Source organism: Acomys minous (genome assembly GCF_964271855.1).
Source record: "Acomys minous genome assembly, chromosome: 12".
Taxonomy (NCBI): Eukaryota; Metazoa; Chordata; class Mammalia; order Rodentia; family Muridae; genus Acomys; species Acomys minous.
In genome coordinates, this window is record NC_140493.1 from 65,365,297 (window position 1) to 65,391,669 (window position 26,373).

The window sequence follows — 26,373 nt, forward strand, 5'->3', positions numbered from 1 at the left end:
CATTCTCCACTGTTGAGTGGAGAAGAAGATCTAACTCTCACACAAACTCTGGTGCCCCATATTTGATCATGTCCCTTGGATGGAGGTGCCTGGTGGCACTCAGAGGAAAGATAATAGGTCACCAAGGAGAGACTTGATACCGTATGAGCATATTCAGGGGGAGGAGATCCCCCTCAGACACAGACATAGGGGAGGGGAGTAGGGGGGGGAAGTGGGAGGAAGGGAGGGATGGGAGGATACATGGGATGGGCTAACAACTGAGATGTAATATGTATAAATTAATAAAAATGTATTAAAAAAAATAAATTAAAAAAAAACTGCAACTGGGTAGGGATGGCCATCTCTGACAATGAACAGGGTACACAATTTCTCTCAGATTTGAAAAGAGAGGTGGAAAAGGACACAGTCTGTTTTGCCTTTGTGAACATGATCCCAGTGAATATGGAGGTATACATGTCAAGAGCTGAAGTGTATTACAACCAAATCATGACATCATCGACAAAAATTGTTATCCTTTTTGGTGACATAGACAGTACTCTTGCTGTGGCCTTTAGAATGTGGGAATCTCTAGGTATACAAAGAACATGGATCACCACCTCACAGTGGGATGTTCCTACAAATAAGAGAGATCTCACACCCAACCCATTCCAAGTGACTCTTGCTTTTGCACAGCACCATGGCAAGATTTCAGGTTTTAAAAATTTTGTCCAGACATTGAACCCTCTCAAATACTCAGATAAATATCTGGCAAGACTGAAGTGGATGAAGTTTAACTGTGAAGCCTCAGCATCTAACTGGAAGACACTGAAAAACTGTTCAACTAATTCCTCCTTGGAATGGCTAATGGCACAGACTTTTGACATGGCCTTCAGTGATAGCAGTTATGACATATACAATGCTGCATATGTTTTGGCCCATGTATTTCATGAGGTGCTTCTACAACAGGTAGAAAATCAGCCAACTGACAATGAGAAAAAGCATGATCATATCTGCTCCAAGGTAGTGTTTCTTTTATTGGATTATACATGATCTTATCAATGTCATAGTTTTTAAAGGTCTCTCAGATGATTAACTGAGTGAACTAGGAAATGTTTCCCCAAAACCTAGGTTTCTAAATGTTTTTTATGCTGACACAATAAATCTAGAGCTATGTATAGTTCTTTAATACAAAGGTATTGGAATGAAAGACACCATTTATCAGTGAAAATCAGTGATTCTGTAACAGAGCAACTGAATATAATCATACCTGTTCTAATACTAGAGAGATAATTAGTCTTTTCTCATTAATTGTCTCCATGATGAGATGATTGTTTGTTAATTCTGAAATTTGAGGTATTAAGTTAAAGGGCTTGTTTTCTCAATTGATTCTCCCCAAATGTAGTCTCTGTTCACCTTCCTCAAAGTTTTAGTATAATTGCACAGAAATAGTTATGTGAATCAGTTCATTACACATGCACAGACACACACACCCACACACACCCACACACTCTCTTATGTTTGAATATATGTTTCTCACTGTATTTGTTTGTTTAAGTGTGTTCCTGTGTATCGGTATGTATATCTGTGTTTATGTGTATGTGCACAGTTATGTGTGCATTTGTGGTTGTGTGTTTCTGTCCATCTGACTATCGGTCTGTTTGTAGAAGTGACCATAAATTTTCTGTGTTTCAATGCCCATGAGTATGTTTGTTTCTGATTTTGTATGTGTTTCTGATTGTAATTTTCAGTGCATGTATCTGTGTGTTCTGTGTTTCTGTATTTTGGACTGCACATATGTATTTCTCTTGCTCTGTGTGTGTGTGTGTTGTGTGTGTGTATGTGTGTGTGTTCCTGTCTATCTCTCCTTTGATATTGTGAGCATAAATATGTTTTTGTGTCAATGTCTCTCTGTGAATATTTGTATCTCAATATGTCTCCATACGTACATTTGTCTGTGTATGTGTGTGTCTATGTATGAGTATGGTATATTTCTGTACTTGTGTGTCTGTTTGGGTGTATATGTCTGTCTGTGCCTGTATGCTCATATGTGTGTCTGGGCATGTATATTAATGTCTGTGTAAACAAACATGGGGCTATATTATATGTGTAACTCTGCATAGATGTAGGTCTCTCTGTGTGCAGATGCATGTGTGTGTGTGTTGCAAATCTATGTTTGATGTATATGTGCTTTTCTATGCTTGTGTTTTGTAGTTTCCTTTCAGTGAACTAAAATTCTGCAAACATTATAACAAATTGATATATCATTTTCACTTCAAGAAAATTTCCACAAGATACCTTCAATAAAATTGTATTTCAGATAAAATCATCATACATTTTCTCCCATTAGGGAAGGGCTTATATATTATATACTGCTGCTTGTATTTCAGATGCACTCCTTGATGAGAAAGACCGACTTCACTAGTCCTAATGGAGACAAAGTGACCATGAACCAGAAAGAAAAAGTTCAGAAAGAGTATGACATTTTCTACATTTGGAATCTCCCACATGATTTTGATCTTAAGGTGAAGATAGGAAAAGTTAGTCTATATTTACCACATGGTCAACAGCTGCATTTATCTGAAGACATGCTAGAGTGGGCCACAGGAATTCTACAGGTGTGTTGAAAGAACTGTACTGATTTCCATTACATACAAGTAAACACTGTGTATTTGGTCCATTTTTGCTTTTTTATAAATTAGTGAAATGAAAAAACTGTCCCATAAGGAATCCACTTCTAGTCTCCTGTGTTACATTTTCTTATTTTCACTATTTTTGATGTTAATTCTTCAAGGAGTTCATACATTAGTTACATTGTATTTTATTATAACAAAAAATGTGTTTTTATTTTTAATATGAATATGAAATAGATTTTGATCACTGATTTATAATATTTCCATAAAAGTGAGCCATATACTCCTGGTACCAGTCTTATTAATATATAGTGATTTCCTCACTTATTATGAATCTCTGATAAAAAAGTTAGAGACTAAGGCTAACTATAATGATGCAGTAAATTAAAAATACAAAGGAATTAGAAAGCAAAATCATCATTTCTTTTAGTTTTAATTACTGTTTTAATTTAAAAGTTTTATTTTATTCATTTTACATCCCGGGCTTAGCCAAATCCCTCATGTCCTCCCAGGTCCAACCTGTGTCCTCTTTCCCCCATGCCCCTTCCCTAGACCTCAGAGAGGGGAACTGTTCTCTACTACTCGCTGACACCAGCCTATCAGGTATCATAAGGACTGCCTGCATACTTTTCCTCTGTGATTTGATAAGGGACCCCATCAGGGGGAAGTGATCAAAGAGAAGGCAACAATTTTATTGTATGTTTGCTTAAGCTTTCCGACAAAGAATCCCTAAATCATCAACCTCCCTAATCATAAAGTAATAATTTTGTGATACATATTAAATATTCTACGAATTATTATTTTGTATTTTCTTTCTTTTTCATATGTATATGAGTTTTCTATCTGGATATATGTCCATGCAACACTGGCGTATATGGTGTATGTGGACATTAGAAGGGTGATGCAGATTTCTGGAAATGTGAGCAGCTTAGATGTGCAAAATGGATGCAAGAAATCAACTATTATTCACAGTTTTTCCATGCCTTAGCTCTGAATTGTGCAATGTAAAGAAACTCCTCACTACAGTATCCTTGCATGGCCCTTTTAATTGTAGGTCATTCAAACTAATGAACTGGTGTCTAGTTTTCTTCTCTGTATTTGGAGGTATTTGGTAGTAATACTTTTTTGCTGTGTAGAAATTTGTGAATAAAAAAATTCCACGATACCTCCAGGGTATGTTATTGGTATGAGTTCTGATGTGGTTTCTTTTAAGGTAATCTGAACTATGCAACCACAAAGTTGTTCAAATTTTAAAGATGTTAAGTCAAGGAATTCAGGTTGCTCATGTACTCTGGCATTTGCAGTTAATAGTCCTTCTCATAGTGATAAGGGAAATCATTGTTATGTAAAGGAACACAGGATCTAAAGTTTAGCTACTGAAATATATATGCCTATAATGTCAACAGTGAAATCTCATGTATGTTCTACACAGCTTGATTGAGCATTACAAAAACATGCACTGGAATAATACTCAATACTAAAAAATATAGAACCATTGCTCTGCTTCCAGATATGCATATCAGGATACATGCAGAAATAAACAAACATAAAAATGATGATATCAAATCTACCTAACTAAAAATGTTACAGTCATAGTCTTAAATAAGAGTATGTTTAATGATATGCTAAATAATGAAAGAATGATTATTAGAATGCTCTATGAAAAGTGAGAAGAAGAGACATAAATTACCTCCGGAAGGGTAAAAGGGATCACAAAATCTAACATAAAAAAGTCACTGAAAAAGCATGAGAAAAGGGAATTCCATGAAAGTACAAAATAATAAAAATATTCAAACAGAAAGTAAAGGAAAAACAAAATAAATTAAATAAAATTCTAAGTAAAAAGTCTCAGCAAGACAATAGTTCAAGATAAAGACAAGATCACAAAGCTTGAATATTGTACATAAATATTAGAAAATTCAGACAATAACAAAAATAAAACAAAACATAAGATTATTATATAGGAGACTTGAAGGTTCCTGATTAAAAGATTAGATTTACAGTCCAGATCACAAAAGGAAAAGAAGGACACATTCAACTTATCAACACTATATCCAGTATAATGTAATCATAAATTTCAAGTAAGATGTGTGCCCATTGAGATACAATAGTCATTTATATAGCAAACATTCAAAATCAGTAAATGAACAACCTTTGTTATATTTAACTTAAAAATTATTTTGTAACAAAGACATAAAGTTGAAGGCTACAGTATGGACGACACTGTCATAGCAAGTTCTCATCTGTATATCAGTCAATTTCACCATGGACATTCTTACAGAAGGAGAGTAATAGTGATGTGTTTCAAACATTTAACAGCAAACTACAGTAAATAAAACAGAAAAGTTATTTTCATAACAGAAGGATACAGAACAGAGTTCAATAATAGACACAATCACAGGAATTTATAAGCACTGAAATTTCACTATGAAAGACACTACTTGAACCACTTTACATGATGAATGCAAGAATCAAAGGAACACATAAAAAGCACTAAGCTCCAGAGAAAAGAAACTATTAGGAAACTTTCAAATACTACAATATCAATAAGTAGACAATATTCACCAAATAATCAACAATAATAATTTATTGTTATTGATCACATCTCTAATGAAAAATCCATAGAAAACAAGATTGGTTCAATAAAACAACAACAACACCCTCAAATATTTTTGTTACTTCCATGGGAAATATGTTATTTTTAACCTGAACAGAATCCTTCTATAAAAATGTGGGTGGTAATTCATTATGAAGTGGAAACAAACACACAAACAAACAAACAAAATCCATGAAAAAACATTTACTTTGGTGGGCATGGATTGAATAATTCTTAAATAAACACCTATCAAGACAATTCAACAACACACCATAACATTTGTTCTCTACACCCAAGTATATTTCATTCAATAAATGCAAGCATGATTCACAAATGCAGATCAGTTCACGAAGATAAATCATATATATACACTCTAAGATGGAGTTATATGGTTATACAAAATACTCATAATGTATTGTAAATAAGTCTATCATCTATTCAGAGTAAAAAAAGAAACATGTTGGAATACAAAGAACAGGTAATGTCATGACAGAATAGGACTTTTATGGCAAACAAACTGAAAGCATTCTACTAGAAGTAGAGAAAAATATAAAAAATTCAATACCAAGAAGAGACTTGATACACTATGAGCATATACAGGGGGAGGTAATCCCCCTCAGGAACAGTTATAGGGGAGGGGAATAAGGGGAAAATGGGATGGAGGGACGAATGGGAAGATACAAGGGATGGGATAACCATTGAGATGTAACAATAATAAATTAATAAAAAAATTTAAAAAATGAGTGAAGCCAGGCAGGTGTAGTGCATGTTTTATTCCAAACACTTTTTATGCAGATTTAGAAAGTTCTCTGTTGATATTTAAACAGTTTGGCCTAGATAGCTAATCCAAGGCAGGCAGTGTGACAGACAGACCATGGCTTAAAATATTGAACAGAAATGTGGCAACAATATGCACTGTCTCCACTCTTCTTCAAAATGGTCATTAAAATCTTTCTAAGTACCTAGCCAGAGATTAGGATAGATACTGCAACTTCCTACTGGTACTCTAGGTGAGAGAGGTAAGGATGAATAGGGAAATAGAAGGACCCAGAGGGTCTTAGATATCAACTAGAAGAAATTAAGGCTGGCAGATCTGGACCCAGGTGGGTCAGTTAAAAATACTGTACTAACCAAAGACAATGCATATAGTAAACCTAGAACAACTATCCAGATCTAGGCAATGGACACCACATTCTCCACAATTGTGTGGATAGCAGGGACTGACTCAGACATGAACTCTGGTGACCCCTACTTGACCATTTCCTCTTGGTGGGAAGATTTGTTAATGCTCAGAGGAAAAGTTAACAGGCTACCAGGAAGGGACCTGATAGGCTGTGATCTTATAGTGGGGAAGATGGTCCCTTTCTGTCACAAATCTAGGAGAGGGGAATAGGATGAAAGTGGGAGGGATAGGGAATCGGAAGATACAAGTGAGGGGATAAAAATGAGATTTAATCTGAATAAATTACTTAAATAAAAAAAATTTACCATGTGCCACACTGTGAAAATATATTTTAAAAAGAGAGAGTGTCCAATTATAAATGAGTATATACCATTTGAGTCTTTCTGCTTCTAAGTTAACTCACTCAGTATGATAATTTCTAGTTGAATCCATTTTCCACAAATTTTGGGAATTCCTTTTTTTAATAGCTGAGTAGTGTTCCATAGTGTATATGTACCAGTTTCTTTATCCATTCTTCTACTAATGAACACTTAGGCTTGTCCAGGTTCTGGCTATTATGATGAAGGCTGCTTTGGCCCTGGTTGAGCATATGCCCTTGTTGTGTGCTAGAGCATCTTCTAGGTATATTTCAAAGGTCTCAGTTTTCTGATATAGATTTCCAAATTGTTTGTTCAAGTTTGTATTCCCACCAGCAATAAGGAAGTGTTCCTCTCTCTCCACTTCCTCAACAGCATGTGATATCACTTGAATTTTTTATCTTAGCCATTCTGATGGGTCTAAGATGGAATTTCTGAGTGGTTTTGATTTTCATTTCCCTGATGACTAAAGGCAGATATACTCACTTATAATTGGACACTAGCCCAAGGGGAATGTCCCATGAAATTCTTCACTTACCAGGAAAATGGGATAGATGTGAAGAAATCCTCTTGTGCCTCTATGTGAGAGAAGTATGGGATACTGGGGAAATAGAAGTATCCAGAGGGTCCTAGAAACCTACAAGAAGAACATTATGATGGGTGGATCTGGGCCCAGGGGTTCTGCTCAAACTATGGCACCAAGCAAGGACAATATGTGCAGTAATCATCAAACCACAACCCAGATCTAGACAATTGAGTGTAGATAGTTGAGTGTAGCATGGGGACTGACTTTTACATGAACTATGGTGCCCCATATTTGACCACGTCCATTTGATGGGAAGACCTGGTGGCACTCAGAAGAAAGATATCAGGATATCAAGAAGAAAGTTGATACCCTATGATCATATATAGGGAGAGGAGGTGCACCTCAGTCACAGACATAGGGGAGGGGACTAGGGTGAAAGTAGAAAGGATGGAAGAATGGGAGGATACAATGGATATGATAATAATTTAGATGTAATATGAATAAATTAATAGAACAAGTAAAAAAAAGAGAGAAAGCAATGTTCCCTGTTTTAGATAGGGAATTGAGGTATTCCAATGCTACAGAGTGAGACCCTGTTTCACAACCACCACAGCAAAAGGAAGCATTCTACTTAAGTGCATATGTGGAGAACATGAGATGAATCTGTGTACCAGTGACAATGTGGTTTTCACATAAACCTTAGTACTGAATGAAGGATTCAAAAGAGCATGCAACAGTCAGCAAATTTCCTTTTTAAAAATAGTTATTAATTTATTCATATTACATCTCAATTGTTACCCCATCCCTTGCATCCTCCTTTTCGAGGTTGTTTTAGCTCATGTGTTATAGACAAGGGAAGATAAGGAATGAATTTGTGGACTGAAACTAAAGCATAGGCCCTTGAGAGAACTTATGCTTATGGCTTGTTCTGTTTCATTTCTCATACATCCTTGCCTAGCAAGAGCATTGCCTTTAGTAGACTAGGCATGCCTACAATGGATACCAAATAATAAAATTCATTAGTGTTAGAAAGAAGGGCTATTCTGATACAGAGAAGTTGGCAGATAAAGTTCATTCAATGTCCTCTACCTTTTTACTGTACTTTGTGCCAGCTTGATGAAAATCAAGAAGAAAACCAAGTTGCAATCTCTATAGTGTTTGCACAAAGTACTCTAAATTTCTGTTTCCATAATGTTTTAGATTTGGTAAAAAACTCAACTTTTCATCAACTTGTTTAAATATATTCACACATTTGCATTGTACAAAGTGCTAACTGACATGTGGTACCTCAGCTTCTGTATATAAAATAAGCTTATTGATATCCCAACATGCTAATATAATATAGTTATGGATGAAGTAGGTAAAACTCAATATGTGTCTTATTTCCTCAGATGCTGCCCTCTGTATGCAGTGCTGACTGTCGTCCTGGATTCAGAAAATTCAGGAAGGAGGGAATGTCCACCTGCTGCTTTATTTGCATCCCCTGCCCAGAAAATGAAATTTCTAATGGAACAAGTGAGTGTTTGCTGCTGTGATAAACTTTACATTGATATTCTTCTCCACCAATAAAGAAATGCTGAAGGAGTCTAAAAGGCAACTACAAAAATAACATATATCATTTTTTCCATTAACAGTCACAGGAATACAAACATTAACAGTGTCACAAGAACAGCAACAACAAAAACCCTTTTGCCTATATGTAAATTTTGATTCAGTTTCTGTCACATCATATTTCTCAAAGAAACAAAATTACAGCGCAGTGTGAGCACATTCTGTATGAGATCTGTTCTGTTTATTAATTTCCCCTATAAACACATGCACAGAAATATCCAGTCATGAATTTTCAAAATGTGCATTTAGTCTTTCTGCATGTATGTATGTCCCTACATAAGTTTATGTACACTATATATGCACAGAATCCAACATAGGACAGATTATGGCACCGGAACTGATAGAATGTGCAATGGAGATGCTAGAAACCAAGTCTGTATCTTTGGAAAAATTAGAGTAGAGATAAAAATATTACATGTAAAATTATCAGAAACTGCTGAATATGAGACAGAATTTGTGTTATTTATAGAGGCCTATTTTCTTTTTCTGCCTTCTTTATTGTAATTTACTGTGATTATATCCCAATTGTTATTCCCTCACCCATTTTCAATTGTCTGCTGTGATTTGTTTCTAGGAAGGTGAGGATAATTGTACACATGGTGTACAAAATATAAGGAGTCTTATATAAAATATTTTATAAAGAGCTCCCAAATAATAATTTCATGAAATAATAGATTTGAACAGTTTTGTAACGAAAGTAATTAGTAAAAACAGTAAAATTTTATTGCAACCTACAAAGCTACAGTAGTAAAATCATTATAAATTCGTGCTTGGCTAAATGCAAATGGACAATGAATAGTTTTTCCAACATTTGCCTGTGATACTATGCAATGAAATTCAAGTTCTTAAAATACATTTCTGGCCAATAATATGGCTCTACATTTAAATCATTTGACACTAAGACTGATAGTTGGAGTTCATTCCCAGGACCCATATAGTGAGAGGAGACAAAGAACTCTGAGAATTGCCTTCTGACATCCATAATGTTTAAACAAACTGTAATAAAATTGTTTTAAATGTTATAATGAATAAGAACTAATGGTATTTACATCAATAAATGGAAAATGATTAATATTATTTATAGTTGTGTATGTATGTTGTGAGTGTATATGTACATAAGGGCAGATGAAGGTGAGAGGCAACTAATACCTCTATAGTTAATTTGCAGGCAGTGCTGAAATACCTCACATGGGTTCTGGGAACTGAACTCACGTTTTCTCCAAGAGCAAGACATTCTCTTCATACTTCAGCTAACTTTCCAACACTTCAGGCAAAATAGCTAGTTACAATTGCCCATCAATAAATCGTTCTACATAAAAAGACTTAAAAACCAGGAAGCACCTTATAACTGTGTGCAACTATCTAATGAATCAGCACAATTCCAATGAAATTGCCTACCATTGCCATTTCAAAAGAGCATATTATGAGTGAAGTAGTTTATTCCACCTAAAAATCTGGGTGTGGTGGCACATGCCTTTAATCCCAACACTTGGGTGGCACAGGCAGGAGGATCACGGTGAATTTGAGGCCCACCTAGTCTACAAAGTGCTTCCAGGACAGCCAAGGCTACACAGAGAAACCTTGTCTTGAAAAAAAATCTAGGCCACTTTTGTATGTGGGTTTTGTTTTATTTCTTCCATGTTGCTTATTGATGTAAAATTTACCTCAGAGTCTATTCACAGAGTTTGGGTCTCATAGAGACTGAAAGAGGGAAACAGGAAGATGCTGAATGCTTCTCATGAAGGTGGAGTCAAGATGAAGGCCTTTGTAGTGCTCAGTCTGCAGAGAAGTTTCTACCTTTAGTGGTAGACTTAGTGCTTCTCATGATCAAGACTCAAGGATTCTTTCTCCATAGCATCAGATTAGAACATTAAAAAGGACAAATTAATCATTATTTTTTATTTTTTACAAATTTCAAACCTTTATATTACATTTATATACCGGTAAACTTTACTTCTCACACTCACATCCTATTTCTCACAAATGATTTCCAAATTTATGAGCACAACTCTTACATTTATTTGGACATACAAATATAAACACACACACACACACACACACACACACACAAACATACATACACACACCTAATGATTTCTTTTATTGTTCCTTAGATATCATTATATTCAGGCCAGGAACTAGAAAAGCTATCAATTTTTTTCCCAAGCAGAACTCAGTTTCCATCTCTAATAAAGAAAGGATTACATGAACAGTCAGTTAACTCAGGAGGGACTGAATGCATGGGAAAGGAGATTTTAAAAGACACTCAGTCACACTGTGGTTAATGAGTTTAGATTTTGTGAATTTACCAGACTCGGTCATTACATGATAGCATCCAGAAGAAATTTGCTTTCTGCAAACATGGTAAATGATCTCATCAACACTTTTATATAGACAAAATATGTTTTTTCTATAAAGATAATAAGAATTAATAAGTAGAAGCATTGTTGTATGAGAATGCTGTTTGATTATATTATCAGAAAAAAATGATGGTAATGCAAAGCTCTCCCATTAGACTTATTGAAATGTCTTGTCAATAAACTGCTGAAGCTGTACTAACAAATCTCTCCTTTCTGATACAGACATGGACCAGTGTGTGAAGTGTCCTGAGGACCAGTATGCCAACAGAGAGCAGAATCACTGCATCCACAAGGCTGTGATCTTTCTAAGCTATGAAGACCCTTTAGGGATGGCTCTGGCCTTAATGGCCTTGGGTTTCTGTGGCCTAACAACTCTAGTTCTTGGGGTATTTTTGAAGCACAATGACACTGCCATCGTGAAGGCCAATAATCGCTCTCTGAGCTACATCTTACTCATGTCTCTCATGTTCTGTTTTCTCTGCTCCTTGCTCTTCATTGGCCATCCAAACTCAGTCTCCTGCATCCTGCAGCAAATCACATTTGGAATTGTATTCACTGTGGCTATTTCCACTGTGTTGGCCAAAACAATCACAGTGGTTCTGGCTTTCAATGTCACAGCTCCTGCAAGAAGGATAAAGTATATTCTGGTTTCAGGAACACTTAACTACATCATTCCTCTCTGTACACTCATCCAAATTATTCTCTCTTCAATCTGGATAGGAGCTTCGCCTCCCTCTGTTGATATTGATGCAGACTCTGAGCATGACCACATTCTTATTGTCTGCCACAAGGGTTCAATTATAGCATTTTACTGTGTCCTAGGATACCTAGGCTGCCTGGCCCTGGGAAGCTTCACTGTGGCTTTCTTGGCCAGGAACCTGCCTGACACATTCAATGAAGCCAAGTTCTTGACATTCAGCATGCTGGTGTTTTGCACTGTTTGGATCACTTTCCTCCCTGTCTACCATAGCACCAAGGGCAAGGTCATGGTGGCTGTGGAGATTTTTTCCATCTTGTCTTCCAGTGCGGGGATGCTGGGGTGCATCTTTGTTCCCAAGTGCTACACAATTGTATTCAGGCCACACACAATTTTTCTTCCAAAGGTCAGGGAGAAATCATATTACTAGAGGCATAGTTCCCAAATCCATTTTTGAAAATAATTTATTTATTCACATTACATCCTGGTTGTAGACCCAATGTCTTCTCTCCTTCCAGTCCCACCCTTCCTCCCTCTCTCCCATTGCCTCTCTTCTATTCCTCAGATAAGTGAAGATCCCCTTCTCATTCACCCAGCTCACCCAGTTGCATCAGGACTGAGCATGTCCTTTTCACCTTTGGCACAGGAAAACAGTTCCTCAAAGAGGAATTGATCAAAAGACTGGCCAAAGTGTACATGTCAGGGACAGCTCCCCAGCCTGTCACTAGAGAACCTACATGAAACATCTGTTTCCCATCAACTACATCTGTGTAGGAGATGTAGGTCAAGTTCATACATAGTCCATGGTTGTTGCCTCAGTCTCATTAAGCCCCCTTGGCCCTGGTTATCTGTCTTTGTTGATCTTCTGTTGCAGCGGTTATACCTGAAGGCCCTTTTCTCCTTCACTCCACTGTTCTACAAGACTTTTTATGTAACACTACATGTTTGGATGTGTGACTCAGCATTTGTTTTGAATCACTTCTGCGTGAAGCATTTTAGAGGATAACCCATCTAGGCTGCTTTAAGCAACAGAGCAGAGTATCACTAATAGTGTTGGTGGTTGGCTGTCTTCCATGGGTTGGGTCTTGAGTTGCTCCAGGTATTCTGACTAGTAAGTTAATTCTAACCATCAACTATAAAGTTTGTGCATGATCAACAAATATTGAGTGATAGTACAAGTTTTATCTGATTTTAAAATGATAATAACTGGTTCCTCTAATGGTGTTATAGCAGTCATGGCTACTACAGTCATCTACATCATCCCAGTAGTCTTACTTTCATCCATGTATATCACAGTTTATCACTATTCAGGCATAGTGTGGTGCAAAGTGCACATGTTCTTTTCCTCTCTAAAATAAAAAAGTTCAAAATAAAATCAAAGTTGTTATTTTAATATCTGAGTGAATGACTTTGAAACCCATTGAATGGTTATTAAACATTTGCAGATGTCTGTGGGAGAGTATATTCCTGTTTTCACATGATGGTAAAACAATATTCCTACTTGCTGGAGGAAGAAATCGGAATACAAGGAGTTAGAAGATTGAACTTAGAAGAGAGAGTGATGGCTTGATAAACAGAAAGAATACTGAAGAAGATCGATTGACATCTCAGGAGTTAATGGCATATCCTGCTCTAGAATAAGACGTGATTCACTACTCAGCCCTGAAAAAATGATATTAGCAACCCTGTGTAACAATAGTTCCAAAGCATAAGATGTCCTCTTCTGGGCTACATGGTTACCTGAACTCACCTGTGCACAAAACAAAACACAAACACGAAGACACACACACAAATAACTGATAATGCATAATATTAAAAATTAGAGGAGAATATTTTAATGACTCTGCATAAGGATGCTGCTTTTTGTTGTACAGTTAAGATGCCAGACTAAGTACCTACTAAAGAGATAATTGAGAAGAGATGACAGAGACTCTCTTATGCATACCACATATTAACCTTCAATATTAAATCTCCCATAAGAGACACAGTTGAACGATTGACAAGAGGATAAAATAGTCTCTTTAGCATGTTTGATTTGTAGATGACTATGATGATCAAAACTCTCTGCAATTGTCATATTTCTATTGATGGACAACATGGATCTTAAACAGCAGCATTTCACTAAGAACTACCAAATGACATTGTTGTTTGCTTGCTTGCTTAATCTTTGTTTCTTTGTCGGTTTTATAAATATCCCTGGACCCAGGTTATAAGGATAAGATTTCTTTTTTAAATAAATATTTTATTTTTATTCCTACATAAGGATGTTTTATCATATATTTGCAGTGATCACAGAGACTAGAAAAGAGAGTCCAGTTCCATGATCTGCCAGTAAAATGATCGGGGGCTGCCATTTGGGTGCTGGGTAGGGATTTCATTCTATTTTCTTTAATTACTTTGCAACATGTTTTATGCTTTAGTTCATTGATATCAGTATACATCTTCTAGAATTGGTAACCTTTCAAGGACATAATCTAGGAGTTGGATCATGAGGAGAAAAGACCATCAGCCTAGTGGCAAGGGACTTAAATACTGAGCTATTAAAAACACCACAAATGTCCTCTAAGAACTTTCATTTCATTACATAAGGTTACAGGAAAACAAGTGAAAACAACTACTTGTATGCCATTTGCATTGAGTCAACACTAAGTAAATAATCATTTGAGTAATATCATCTGTATGAAGTGTAATATAATTTGAATAATTTTGGGTAATAACTTAAAAGACATCAAACCTTTTAAAAGGGGTTTCTAGAACATCCCATTTATCCCTTCTGTTTTATGACCATTTCATGTAAATGTCCTGTTAAATTTTTCTATAATTGCTTGTCCTGTAGGCGTGTACATTATATTTGTAACATTTTCTATGGTACAGTGTCTAAATAATTGTTGTTTTCTATAGGACACATATGTTGAGGCATCATCAGATTCAATTTTAAATGCCTTAGCAAGTAAGCAATCACCTCTAATTATTGTACAATCTCAAAATCATCCTTTTTAGAACTCAAGACAAAAGCCTCCTGAAATTCTCTATAAGAATGTATGGAATGGTACCCACGGTTGTTTTTTTTTTTTTTTTTTTTTGAAACTCTGCAAAATGGAACACTTAAGCTATGGTAAGCAATTGCTTTAAGGTGATATTAATAGAACCTGTAAATTCTTAAATTTTATTTAATTAATTTATTCAGAATAAATCTCAATTGTTTCCCCTCACTTGTATCCTCCAATTTTCCCTCCCTTCCACTTACACTCTATTCCCGTCCCCTACATCTGTGACTGGAAGGGACCTCCTCCCACACCATACAGTCACAGAACATCAAGTCTCATTTTGGTAACCTGCTTATCCATTTTCTGAGTGCCACCAAGGGTAAGTGGTCAAATATCAGGCACCAGTGTGCATGTCAGTGTCAGTCCTCTCTCCCCATACAACTGTGGATGCCCAGTCCATTGGCTAGATCTGAGGAGGGGGTCAATGTCTATTGCATGTATTAGACGTGAGAACATCTATTTCAAGTTCATCATATTGACCTTCATCTATTAATTGATTTTGAAAATATACCACATATTCTGATTCTGATGGTTTATCACTGAAGCCTCTAGTGTTTCAATGGGTTAGCATTCTTTAATTTTGTCACAAGGTGGCACTGCAGGCCTTATATTGAATTTTCCTGAAGCTCCTTGTTTTAATGAGACAGGGTGTCTCTGTTTAACATCCCAGGCTGTCCTAGACACTCTTTGTAGATGAAGCTGGCATTGAAGTCACAAAAATACACCTGCTTCTATCCTATCTCTAGAGTGCTGAATTAAATATGTGGACTGTCAAGCCTAGTTTCCCTGGAGATGTTTAATTGTGGTGTAAGGAATATTCTAGTCTCTGTTTTTGCAACCTTCATTTTAGCATTCAGTTTTCAGTCTCCTTTCTCTCTACGCCTGACTTCTTTTGATGTTCTTTAAAATTATATATAAAATTGAGTTTTAATTGGACATGCGTTTTGGTATGGTGACAATAAAATTTATAAAGCATACAACCCCCAATTCTACAACATTTTTCAATTTTTAATATGTAAAATACTTTATCTTTTAATCTCTCTAGTTTTCTCACTTAATGGAGACTTGTTTTATTATTTAAACTCTGTGTTTCTTTCTATGACTCTATGGTTTGTGTTTCCAGATTCGGCTCAGAACTCAAGCTATGGCAGACTCTATACCCTCAGAACTGTATGTCCTAAACCAAGCCCAGTCCCAGATGTCATTTTGCCTATTCACACAGCAGCCACACCTCCTAGGTTGTCATGAGTTCTTTGGGTACCTCAGTCTTGGGAAGGGCTTATAGGTTGATAAAATAAGTATTTTGAAATTAGTGCATACATGTATTATGAAAAATATACTAATAATCAGCCCAATATTCATCAATATTTATCAGAACACAGGTAAAAACAGAATAATTTTTAAAAATCACTCTAAAATGCAAATAGAAAGACAAACTCTTAGGACCAAATCTCTAACTGTCTTCCTGGGGGGTGCTTCGGGGAATCTGGTTCAGTTTTGTTCCCAAGCCTCTAACTGCCTCCCTGATGAATCCCTCTGAGAGTTCGATCAACCATCCTAAAGAGGGCTCCTGAGACACAGGATCATCCAGCCTCTGAAGCATGGTTTTACCTGCCTTCCCAAGGAAGGCAGCCATGTCTCCAGAGACACACAGTTCTGCCCTCCAGCCCATGGAACTTCACACCTTACCAAGAGTAGGGATACAAGATTCCAGAAGCACCCAGGCTTTGACTCAGGACTCCACTCACCTTCTAGTACCCCAGCAATTAGCAGAAACATTCATCACCAAACAGGGACAACTAAATGGCTAAAGGGCAACAGACCAACACAATCAACAATACCCATGCCCAAACTGCACCAACAGAACCAAGGAATTCTACTACAACAAGCCCTAGATATCCTTATACATCAGAAAGACAGGAAAATTATCTTAATTCTATCCTTATGAAGATGAAAGAGACCTTTAAAGAGGAAAAGAGTAAACACCCTTAAAGAAATACAGGAAAATACAATCATACAAGTGAAAAAATGACCCAAATGGCTCAAATACTGACAATGTAAATAGAAACAAAAAAGGAAAACACAAACTGACTGAATCCAGGAGATGGAAATTTAGGAAAAAGAATACAAACTACAGATCTATGCATCATGAATGGAATACAAGAGAAGGAGGAGAGAATCTCAAGTGTAAAAGATAGAATTGAAGAAACTGATACATCTGTCAAAGAAAATGTTAAATCTAAAAGGCCCCTGACACAAAACATCCAAGAAATTAGAGATGCTATGAAAGGACAAAATTCAAGAACAAGAGAAATAAAAGAAAGAGAACATTACCAGCTGCATGGAATAGAAATTGTTTCAACAAAAGCATAGAAGAAATTGTCCCCAATCTAAAGAAAGAGAAGCCTATAAACATATAAGAAGCCTACCAAACACCAAATTGATAAGACCAGAAAAGGAAGTCCTACTGCCACAGTATAATACAAATACTAAATGTACAGAACAAAGAAAGACTAATGAAAGCTGCTAAGAAAAAAGGCCAAGTAACTTACAAAGGCAGACTGTCAATGGTGATAACAAGATATTCCCTGTCAAAACCAAAGTTAAGCAATACCTGTGCAAGCACCTAGCCCTAAAAAAAGATACTAGAAAAATAACTCCAAAACAAGAAGGTTAGTTAACCAAAGAAAACACAGGATATAAATAAGTCCACTGCAGCAAAAGCAGAAGGAGGAAGCACAAGCATGCACACACACACAGACACACACATACACACACACACACACGAATACACACACACACACACGAACACACACACACACACACACACACACACACGGAGAGAGAGAGAGAGAGAGAGAGAGAGAGAGAGAGAGAGAGAGAGAGAGAGAGAATCACTACTAAAATAAAATAACAGGAACTAACAAACATTAGTCATTAGTATCCCTCAACCTTGATAGACGTAATACCCATTAAAACAACATGGGGTGTGCTTTACTTCAGATGAGGGCCCTACTTAATCAGTACCATGTAGAGTCCAGTGCTTGTCAGCGAGCATGATCTGCAGGAGATGCAGAAACCAAGTGTTAACAAGCCAGCAGACTCCAGAAAAATGGTTGTTTCAAATGGGGGGTTAAGGTTCAACATCCTATATGAATTTACTGTACAAATCTGCATAAGAATGGTAAACCCAGACTTAAGTTTCCGTAGCTTTTTCTCAAGTCAAGTGGATTCTGCAGCCACAGGTTGTAATCACAGAGTATATGCCCTTTTCAGTGTTTTAATGCGTTATGCCAGACTTGTTTTTTTTAATGAATTTGTTTTTGTTCAGTGTGAGTTTCAAAAGATAACTTGTTCAAAAGATTTTTCATGTATATGTATGTATTTATTTTCTTTTAGTGTAAAATGATTTTTTTGAAGAACAAAGACAAAGTTTGCAACTCTAGGTGTTAAAAAATGACAGAAGCCAAGAAAAGGGATGCTTAAACAGGATGCTTCATGTAAGAAATACACCTCATCAACAAAGATAGATATTATCTAAGAATAAAGGTCTGGAAAAAGGTATTTTAAGCAAATTTTACCCAAAAATGAAGCAGAAGTATTCATTTTAATATCTAATAAAATAGAATTTCAATAAAAATAAATTTACAATTTTTATAAGATACTTCATACTCAACAGCAACAACAACAACCAACCAAACAAACAAACCAAAAAAAAAAAAAAAACCCACCGAAAAACAAAAAGAGGACTCATATTATCAAGATCAATGTCATAAATACAAGGGCACCATCATTTATAAAAGAAACATTTCTAAAGCTTCAATCTTCCATTCTGGTTTCCCACACTTTAATAGTGGGAGACATCAACACCATATTCCCACCAAAAGACAGGATATTGAGATAGACACTAAAGAGAAATAATTAAACAAATCAATATCATGTGTCAAATGGGCATAACATATCTATGGAGCTTTTCTTCAAAAAAAAAAGAATATATCTTCTTCTCAGTACCTCAAAGAAGCTTCTCCAGAATTGAACATGTATTCATTCACAAAGATAGCATCATGAGAATGGAAAGAACGTCTTGAATTTTATCAGATTACCGTGCATTAAAGCTGGATTTAAACAACAGAAAGCCTACAACCTCATGAAAACAGAAGAAATCCCTTGCTGCTCCTGCATACTAGCTCTGGGAAAGGCAAACAGAGAAGAGATGTGGATATGAGTTAGGGAGAATTGAGGAGGCAGTGAATGATGGTTAAGGGAAACTAATCATTAATTGAACAACTAGCTAGAGAAACCAGTTGTTGAGGAGAGGTTGAGGAACAGAGAAAAATGAAATACTCAGAGACTCAGGCATAGGTTCTTGGCCTAATGCTGGTGTTAGGTATGAGTTTCATCTTGTTGAATAAGATGCAAATCTACTCACATAGAAGTTATTTATTCCCATAGTATTTGTCTTTGTTTCCTTTTTGTCAAACTGACAAAAATGCAACTCTGTGGGGTAAAGGTTTATTTGCACTCCAGGTTACAGTCCATCATCAAAACAAAAAGAAACAAACAAGAAATACAAGAAAAGAACTCATGGCAGGAACCTGGAGAGAGGAACAGAAGCAGAGAACATGGCAGTAAAATGTTTATTGGCTAGCTTCTCAGTGCTTTCTCTGTTTGAGTTATTATACAACCCAGGACACAGCAGCTATGTGTGGAGCAGTAGCCAGGTGATCTGAATTGGGACCTCCCCCATTGATCTGTCTTTAACAGAATTCTCCATAAACTGGTCGATAGGTCAATACGATGGAGGAATTTCTCAATTGATATCTTCTCTTCTCAAATATGTCTAGGTTTGTGTCCATTTGGTAATAAAATAACTAGCACAAGTTTACTATTATTTTTCAAGTTGACACAAAATATACAGAAATAACAAAAAGTATACTAACATGTGGAAACTAAACAACTTTCTACTTAATGACACGTGGGTCATGGAAGAAATAAGGGAAGAAATAAAAGACTTTCTGAAATTCAATGAAAATGATGGAACAACATACCCAAATTTATGGGACACATTGAAAGCAGTGCTAAGAGGAAAATTCATAGCACTAAGTGCCTTTAAAAGAAAATGGAAACATCCCACATAAACAAGTTAACAACACATCTGGAAGCTCTAGAAAAAAAAGAAGCAGAAACACCCAAGAGGAGTAGACACCTAGAAATAATCAAACTCAGGGCTGAAATCAATACATTAGAAACAAAGGGAACAATCCAAAGAATCAATAAAACAAAGAACTGGTTCTTTGAGAAAATTAACAAGATAGACAAACCATTAGCCAATCTAACTAAAAGACAGAAAAACACTATCTAAATAAACAAAATCAGAAATGAAAAGGGAGACATAACAACAGACACCTAAAAAATAAAAAGAATCATAAGAACATACTTTAAAGGCATTTATATCACAAAATTTGAAAATCTAAGGGAAATGGACAATTTTCTCGACTGATTCCATTTTCCAAAATTGAAACAAGACCAGATAAAGAAATTAAATATCCCTATTTTGCCTATAGAAATAGAAGCAACCACTGATAGTCTCCCAACCAAAAAAAGGCCAGGGCCAGATGGTTTCAGCACAGAATTCTACCAGTCCTTCAAAGAGGAGCTAATACCGAAACTACTCAAGTTATTCTGAAAGATAGAAATGGATGGAATATTACCAAATTCATTCTATGAGGCCACAGTCACATTGATACCTAAACCCCACAAAGACTCAACAAAAAAAAGAGAATTGCAGACCAATTTCTCTTGTGAATATTGATTCCAAAATACTTAACAAAATACTCACAAAGCGAATATATCATATCAAAGGCATCATTCACCATTACCAGGTAGGCTTCATTCCATACATGCAGGGATGGTTTAACACATAGAAATCCATCAATGTAATCCACCATATAAACAAACTGAAAGAGAAAAACCACATGATCATTACTTTAGATGCAGAAAAAGCATTTGACAAAATCCAAAACCCATTTATGTTTAAAGTTCTGGAGAGATCGGGAATACAAGACACTTTTCTAAACATAATAAAGGCTATATACAGCAAACCAACAGCCAACATTAAATTAAATGGAGAGATACTCAAGGAAATCCCTCTAAAATCAGGGACCAGACAAGGCTGCCCACTTTCTCCATATCTCTTCAATATAGTTCTTGAAGTTCTAGCCAGAGCAATAAGACATCAAAAGGAGATCAAGGGGATCCAAATGGGAAAGGAAAAAGTCAAATTATTTCTATTTGCAGATGATATGATAGTGTATATAAGTGACCCCCAAAATTCCACCAGAGAAGTCCTACAACTGATAAACACCTTCACCAAATTGGCAGGATACAAAATTAACTCAAAAAAGTCAGTAGCTTTCCTATATACAAATGACAAACAGGCCGAGGAAGAAATTAGGAAAGTTCCTCCCTTCACAATAGCCACAAGCAATATAAACTATCTAGGAATAACCCTAACCAAGCAAGTGAAAGACTTGTTTGAAAAAAACTTTAAATCTCTGAAGAAAGAGATTGAAAATGACATCAGAAGATGGTGGGATCTACCTTGTTCATGGATCGGGAGAATTAACATAGTAAAAATGGCCATCTTACCAAAAGCTATTTACAAATTCAATGCAATCCCTATCAGAACACCTACAAAATATTTTGAAGATATAGAAAGAACAATTCTCAACATCATATGGAGAAACAAAAAGCCCAGAATAGCAAAAACAATCCTATACAATAAAAGATCCTCTGGAGGAATCTCCATTCCTGATCTCAAGCTGTGCTATAAAACAACAGTAATTAAAACAGCATGATAGTGGCACAGCAATAGGCTAGTGGATCAATGGAATCGAACTGAAGACCCAGAGATGAATCCACACATATTTGGTCACCTGATTTTTGCAAAGAAGCCAAATCCATTCAATGAAAAAATGACAGCGTCTTCAACAAATTGTGATGGTCTAACTGGATGTCTACATGTAGAACAATGCAATTAGACCCCTATTTGTCACCATGCAGAAAACTCAAGTCCAAGTGAATTAAAGACCTCAATCTAAAACCAGAGACATTAATCCAGTCAGAGGAAAAAGTGGGCAAGAATCTGGAACACGTAGGCACAGGAGACAACTTCCTGAACAGAACACCAACAGCCCAGTCCTTAACGTCAACAATTAATAAATGGGACCTCATGAGGCTGAGAAGCTTCTGTAAGGCAGGTGACACTGTCAAGAGAACAAAGCGACAGCCTACAGACTGGGAAAAGACCTTCACCAACCCTTCATCTGACAAAGGTCTGATATCCAAAATATATAAAGAACTCAAGAAATTAAACCCCACCAAACCAAATAACCTAATAGAGAAATGGGGCTCAGAAAAAAACAGAGAATTCTCAACAGGGGAATATCAAATGGCTGAAAAACACTTAAAGAAATGCTCAGTCTCCTTAGTCATCAGAGAAATGCAAATCAAAATGGCACTGAGATTCCATATTACACCCATCAGAATGGCTAATATAAATAACTTACATCACATGCTGGCGAGGATGTGGAGAGAGAAGATCACTCCTACATTGCTGGTGGGACTGCAAACTAATCCAACCACTTTGGAAATCTATCTGGCGCTTCCTCAGAAAAATAGGAATAGGGCTTCCTCAAGACCCAGCTATTCCATTTCTTGGAATATACCCAGAAGATGCACTACCACACAACAGGGACATATGCTCAACTATGTTCATAACAGCCTTATTCATAATAGCCAGAACGTGGAAAGAACTTAAGTTTCCATCAATAGAAGAATGGATAAAGAAACTGTGGTACAATTACACTATGGAATACTACTCAGCTATTAAAAACAAGGAATTCCCGAAATTTGAGGACAAATGGATTGAACTAGAAATTATAATGAGTGAGTTCATCTAGAAGCAAAAAGAGTTAAATGATATATACTCACTTATATTGAGACACTAGTCCAAGGGGTACATCCCTATGAAAAACTTTACCTACCAGGAAAGTGGGTCAGAGGGGAAGACATCCTATTGAGACTTCAGTTGTGGGAAGCCTGGGAGAATGAGGAAATAGAAGGATCCAGAGTGTCCTGGAAAACTACAGGCGGGTCTGGGCCCTGGGGTCCTCCTCAAACTATGGCATCAGCCAAGGAAAATATAGGCAGTGAACTTCGAACCCCTACCCAGTCTAGCCGATGGACAGGACATTCTCCACAGTTAAGTGGAGAAGGAGATATGACTTTCACACAAACTCTGGTGCCCCATATTTGACCATGTCCCTTGGATAGGGATGCCTGGTCGTACTCAGAGGAAGGATAATAGGTCACCAAGAAGATACTCGATACCCTATGAGCATACACAGGGGGATGAGGTCCCCCTCAGTCACGGACATAGGGGAGGGGAGTAGGGGGGAAGCAGGAGGGAGGGAAGAATGGGAGGATACAAGGGATGGGCTAACAACTGAGATGTAATATGAATAAATTAATAATAATAAAAAGATGAATAAAAAAAGAAAAACAAATGAATTGTTTGTAATTATTTCTACAAGTAAAAATAATAAAGGCATATATGCCACAAAAAAATATTTAGGTTTAAATGTTTAAAGTTGATGACTACTTTTGATTTAATAGGTAGTGTTTTTTGTTTGTTTGTTTGTTTGTTTGTTTGTTTGTTTGTTCATTTCTTATGGTTGTCCTTAGTGTGATATATGATCATACTCTGGCAAAGGGGGTAGTTAAGGTTCATGAAAGCCTCTCTTCTATTATTGTACACTGTACAAAAATATTATTTTATACAATATTCCAAGTTTCTAATAATAAATGGACTTGACATCTGAAAGTACAGCAGTTTGTGTTGGGATTTTCTTTGCTGCCAGGTATATGGTGATCTGTGCTCAGAGTGCATAATGCCTTTTCCTAAGTAGTCAGCTATAGAGCATAGTCCCAGGCCTAGGACGGGGCCCTGGTGAATCCAGGAAAATGCCATTGTGTCACATCTGGAAACTGTCTTTGTTAAATAGCTCTTATAAATTGTATTTCTAGGACTCTCATTACAATTGATTAATAATAATACTTATGCTAGCAAATTATTTGAGAAATTTTAATATTAACCAGACTACTAAATCGTCTAATACCTATTAGGCCAAGATATTGTGGAATAACATCAAATATTTAATTGATAAATTTTTAAAATTACAAGTGGGTATTGTTTATACTTATCTAAATCATTACTTACTATTTAGCTATGCTAACTTTAAATTAAAATTTTACTTTAAAGGATAATGAATTTTTTTTCTTGCCCCCAAAGTTTTTGCCTTAAAGGAGACACATACTCAAGTTTTTGTGGTTGTTTGAGTAAAAATGGCTCCCATACACTCATAGGGTGTGGCATATTTGAAAGGAATACTACATATAGTTTGTTAGAGTAGATGTGGCTTTGTTGGAGGAAGTGTGTCAGTGGGGGTTGAGATTTGAGGTTTAGGAAGCTGGAACCATGCCCAGTGTTACTCTGTCTTCCTGCTGCCTTCAGGTACAGATGTAGAACTATTAGCTTCTTTTCTAGCATCATGTCTACCTGCACACCACCATGATTTCTGCTGTGATGATAATGGACCTTAACTGAGACTCTTAGCAGTGCTAGATATGGAGCCTAAAGTATCCACACTGCAGGTCAGGTAGAACTTCTAGTGGAGGTATTGGGACACCAACTCCCCCATAAAACCTTGTATTTCCTTACAAGATGTGTAGAGATAAAGATGGAACAGAGATGGAAGGAATGGCCAACTAATGATTGTGTCAAATTGGGTCTACCCCATGGAAGAAAGACAATCCTTGACACTATTAATGATATTCTACTATGCTTCCAAATAGGAGTTTAACAAGAATATCTTCTGAGTAGCTTCATCCAGTAGCTGATGCAAATGAATGTAAAGACCTATAGCCAAATAATAGGTGGACCTCAGGGAATCTTGGGGAAGAAAGCCAGGAATAAACGAGTGATCCACAAGATCAACAGAGGAATATAACCTGGGCCTTGGAGTAGTTGGGGGGCTCACAGAGACTAAACAACCAAGTGAAGAGAATTCATGGGCTTGACCTAGGGTATGTGTGAGTGCTTCCTTTCTTTTGATTTTGTGGCTCTGATGTCATTTTTTTCCTAGTTGTCTGTAGCCTCCTTGGGTTGGAGTTTTCCTTCAAGTATTTTTTTGGCTATGTACTATTTAAACTTGGTGTTTTTAATGAAATATTCTCTTTTCTCCATTTCTGGTGATTGAAAGTTTTCCTGGGTATAGCAGTCTAGGTTGTCATCATGGGCTGCAAGATATCTGTTCAGACCTTTCTAGCTTTTCCAGTCTCTGTTGAGAAGTCAAGTGTAATTTTGATAGATATGCCATTCCAAGTTACTTGTTCCCTTGCAGATTTTAATATTATTTATTTGTTCCATAGATTTAACATTTTATTATTATGCCATGGAAGGATATTTTATGTGTTCCAATCTATGTGGTCTCCTTTAAACATCTTGTATGTTTCTAGGCATTTATTTCTTTAGGTTGGCCAAGTTTTCTTCTATGATTTTGTTGAAAATATCTTCTCGACCTTGGAGCTGGGAGTCTTCTCCTTCTTCTAATACTATCATTCTTATGTTTGGTCTTTTCTTAGTGTCCCAGATTTCTTGGATGTTTTTTGTCCTGAACTTTTTAGCTTTCACATTTTCTTTTACTGATGTTTTATTCTCTTCAATTTTTTCCATGTCAGGTGTTATGTTGGTGGTACATGAGTCTGTTGTTCCTGTTCCCTTCCCTAGGTATTCTTTCTCCAGATTACCTTTGATTGTGTTTTCTTTATTGCTTTTAGGTTCATTTCTAGGTCTTGACCTGTTATTCTTGTTTCCTTCTCCCTTTTGATTGTATTTTCCTACATTTCTTTATGGGTTTATTCAGTTCCTTCATCTGTTTGAATGTATTTTCCTGTATTTCTTCTCCTCCTTTAAGTTCTTTTCATTTTCATAAGCTCAGATTTACACTCATTTTCTTGCACTCCAGGTGTAACAGTATCTTCTGGGCTTGTTGTAGTAGAAAAGCTGGTTTCGTGTGGTATCACATCGCCTTGGGTTTTGTTGGTTTTGTTATTATGCTGACCTCTAGCCATCAGGTTGTCTCTAGTGTTAACAGTCCTGGTGTTCCCTCCGCTGGTCTTGTCCCAGGCGGGTTTGGCAGGTCATGAGTCATCAGCAAAGAGAACTCTAAAAAAATGTTCCACAGCCTGATAGGCCTCCTCATAATAGCATGAAATTGAGGTTGGGCCCAAGTACTGCTCACATTTACTGGTTCAGATGTCTCCCTG

The 26,373-nt window shown here is 36.4% G+C and overlaps 1 protein-coding gene across 1 annotated transcript; it reads left to right on the top strand.

The window, feature by feature from the left end:
* Positions 1 to 333: 333 nt before the first annotated feature.
* Positions 334 to 12,368, top strand: LOC311579634 (vomeronasal type-2 receptor 116-like; the record flags this gene model as incomplete). Its single annotated transcript, XM_084750383.1, has 4 exons — positions 334 to 999; positions 2,367 to 2,594; positions 8,662 to 8,785; positions 11,464 to 12,368. The coding sequence occupies 4 exons, from the start codon at positions 334 to 336 to the stop codon at positions 12,366 to 12,368; spliced, it is 1,923 nt and encodes a 640-aa protein (XP_084606509.1).
* Between the last annotated feature and the right edge of the window lie 14,005 nt (positions 12,369 to 26,373).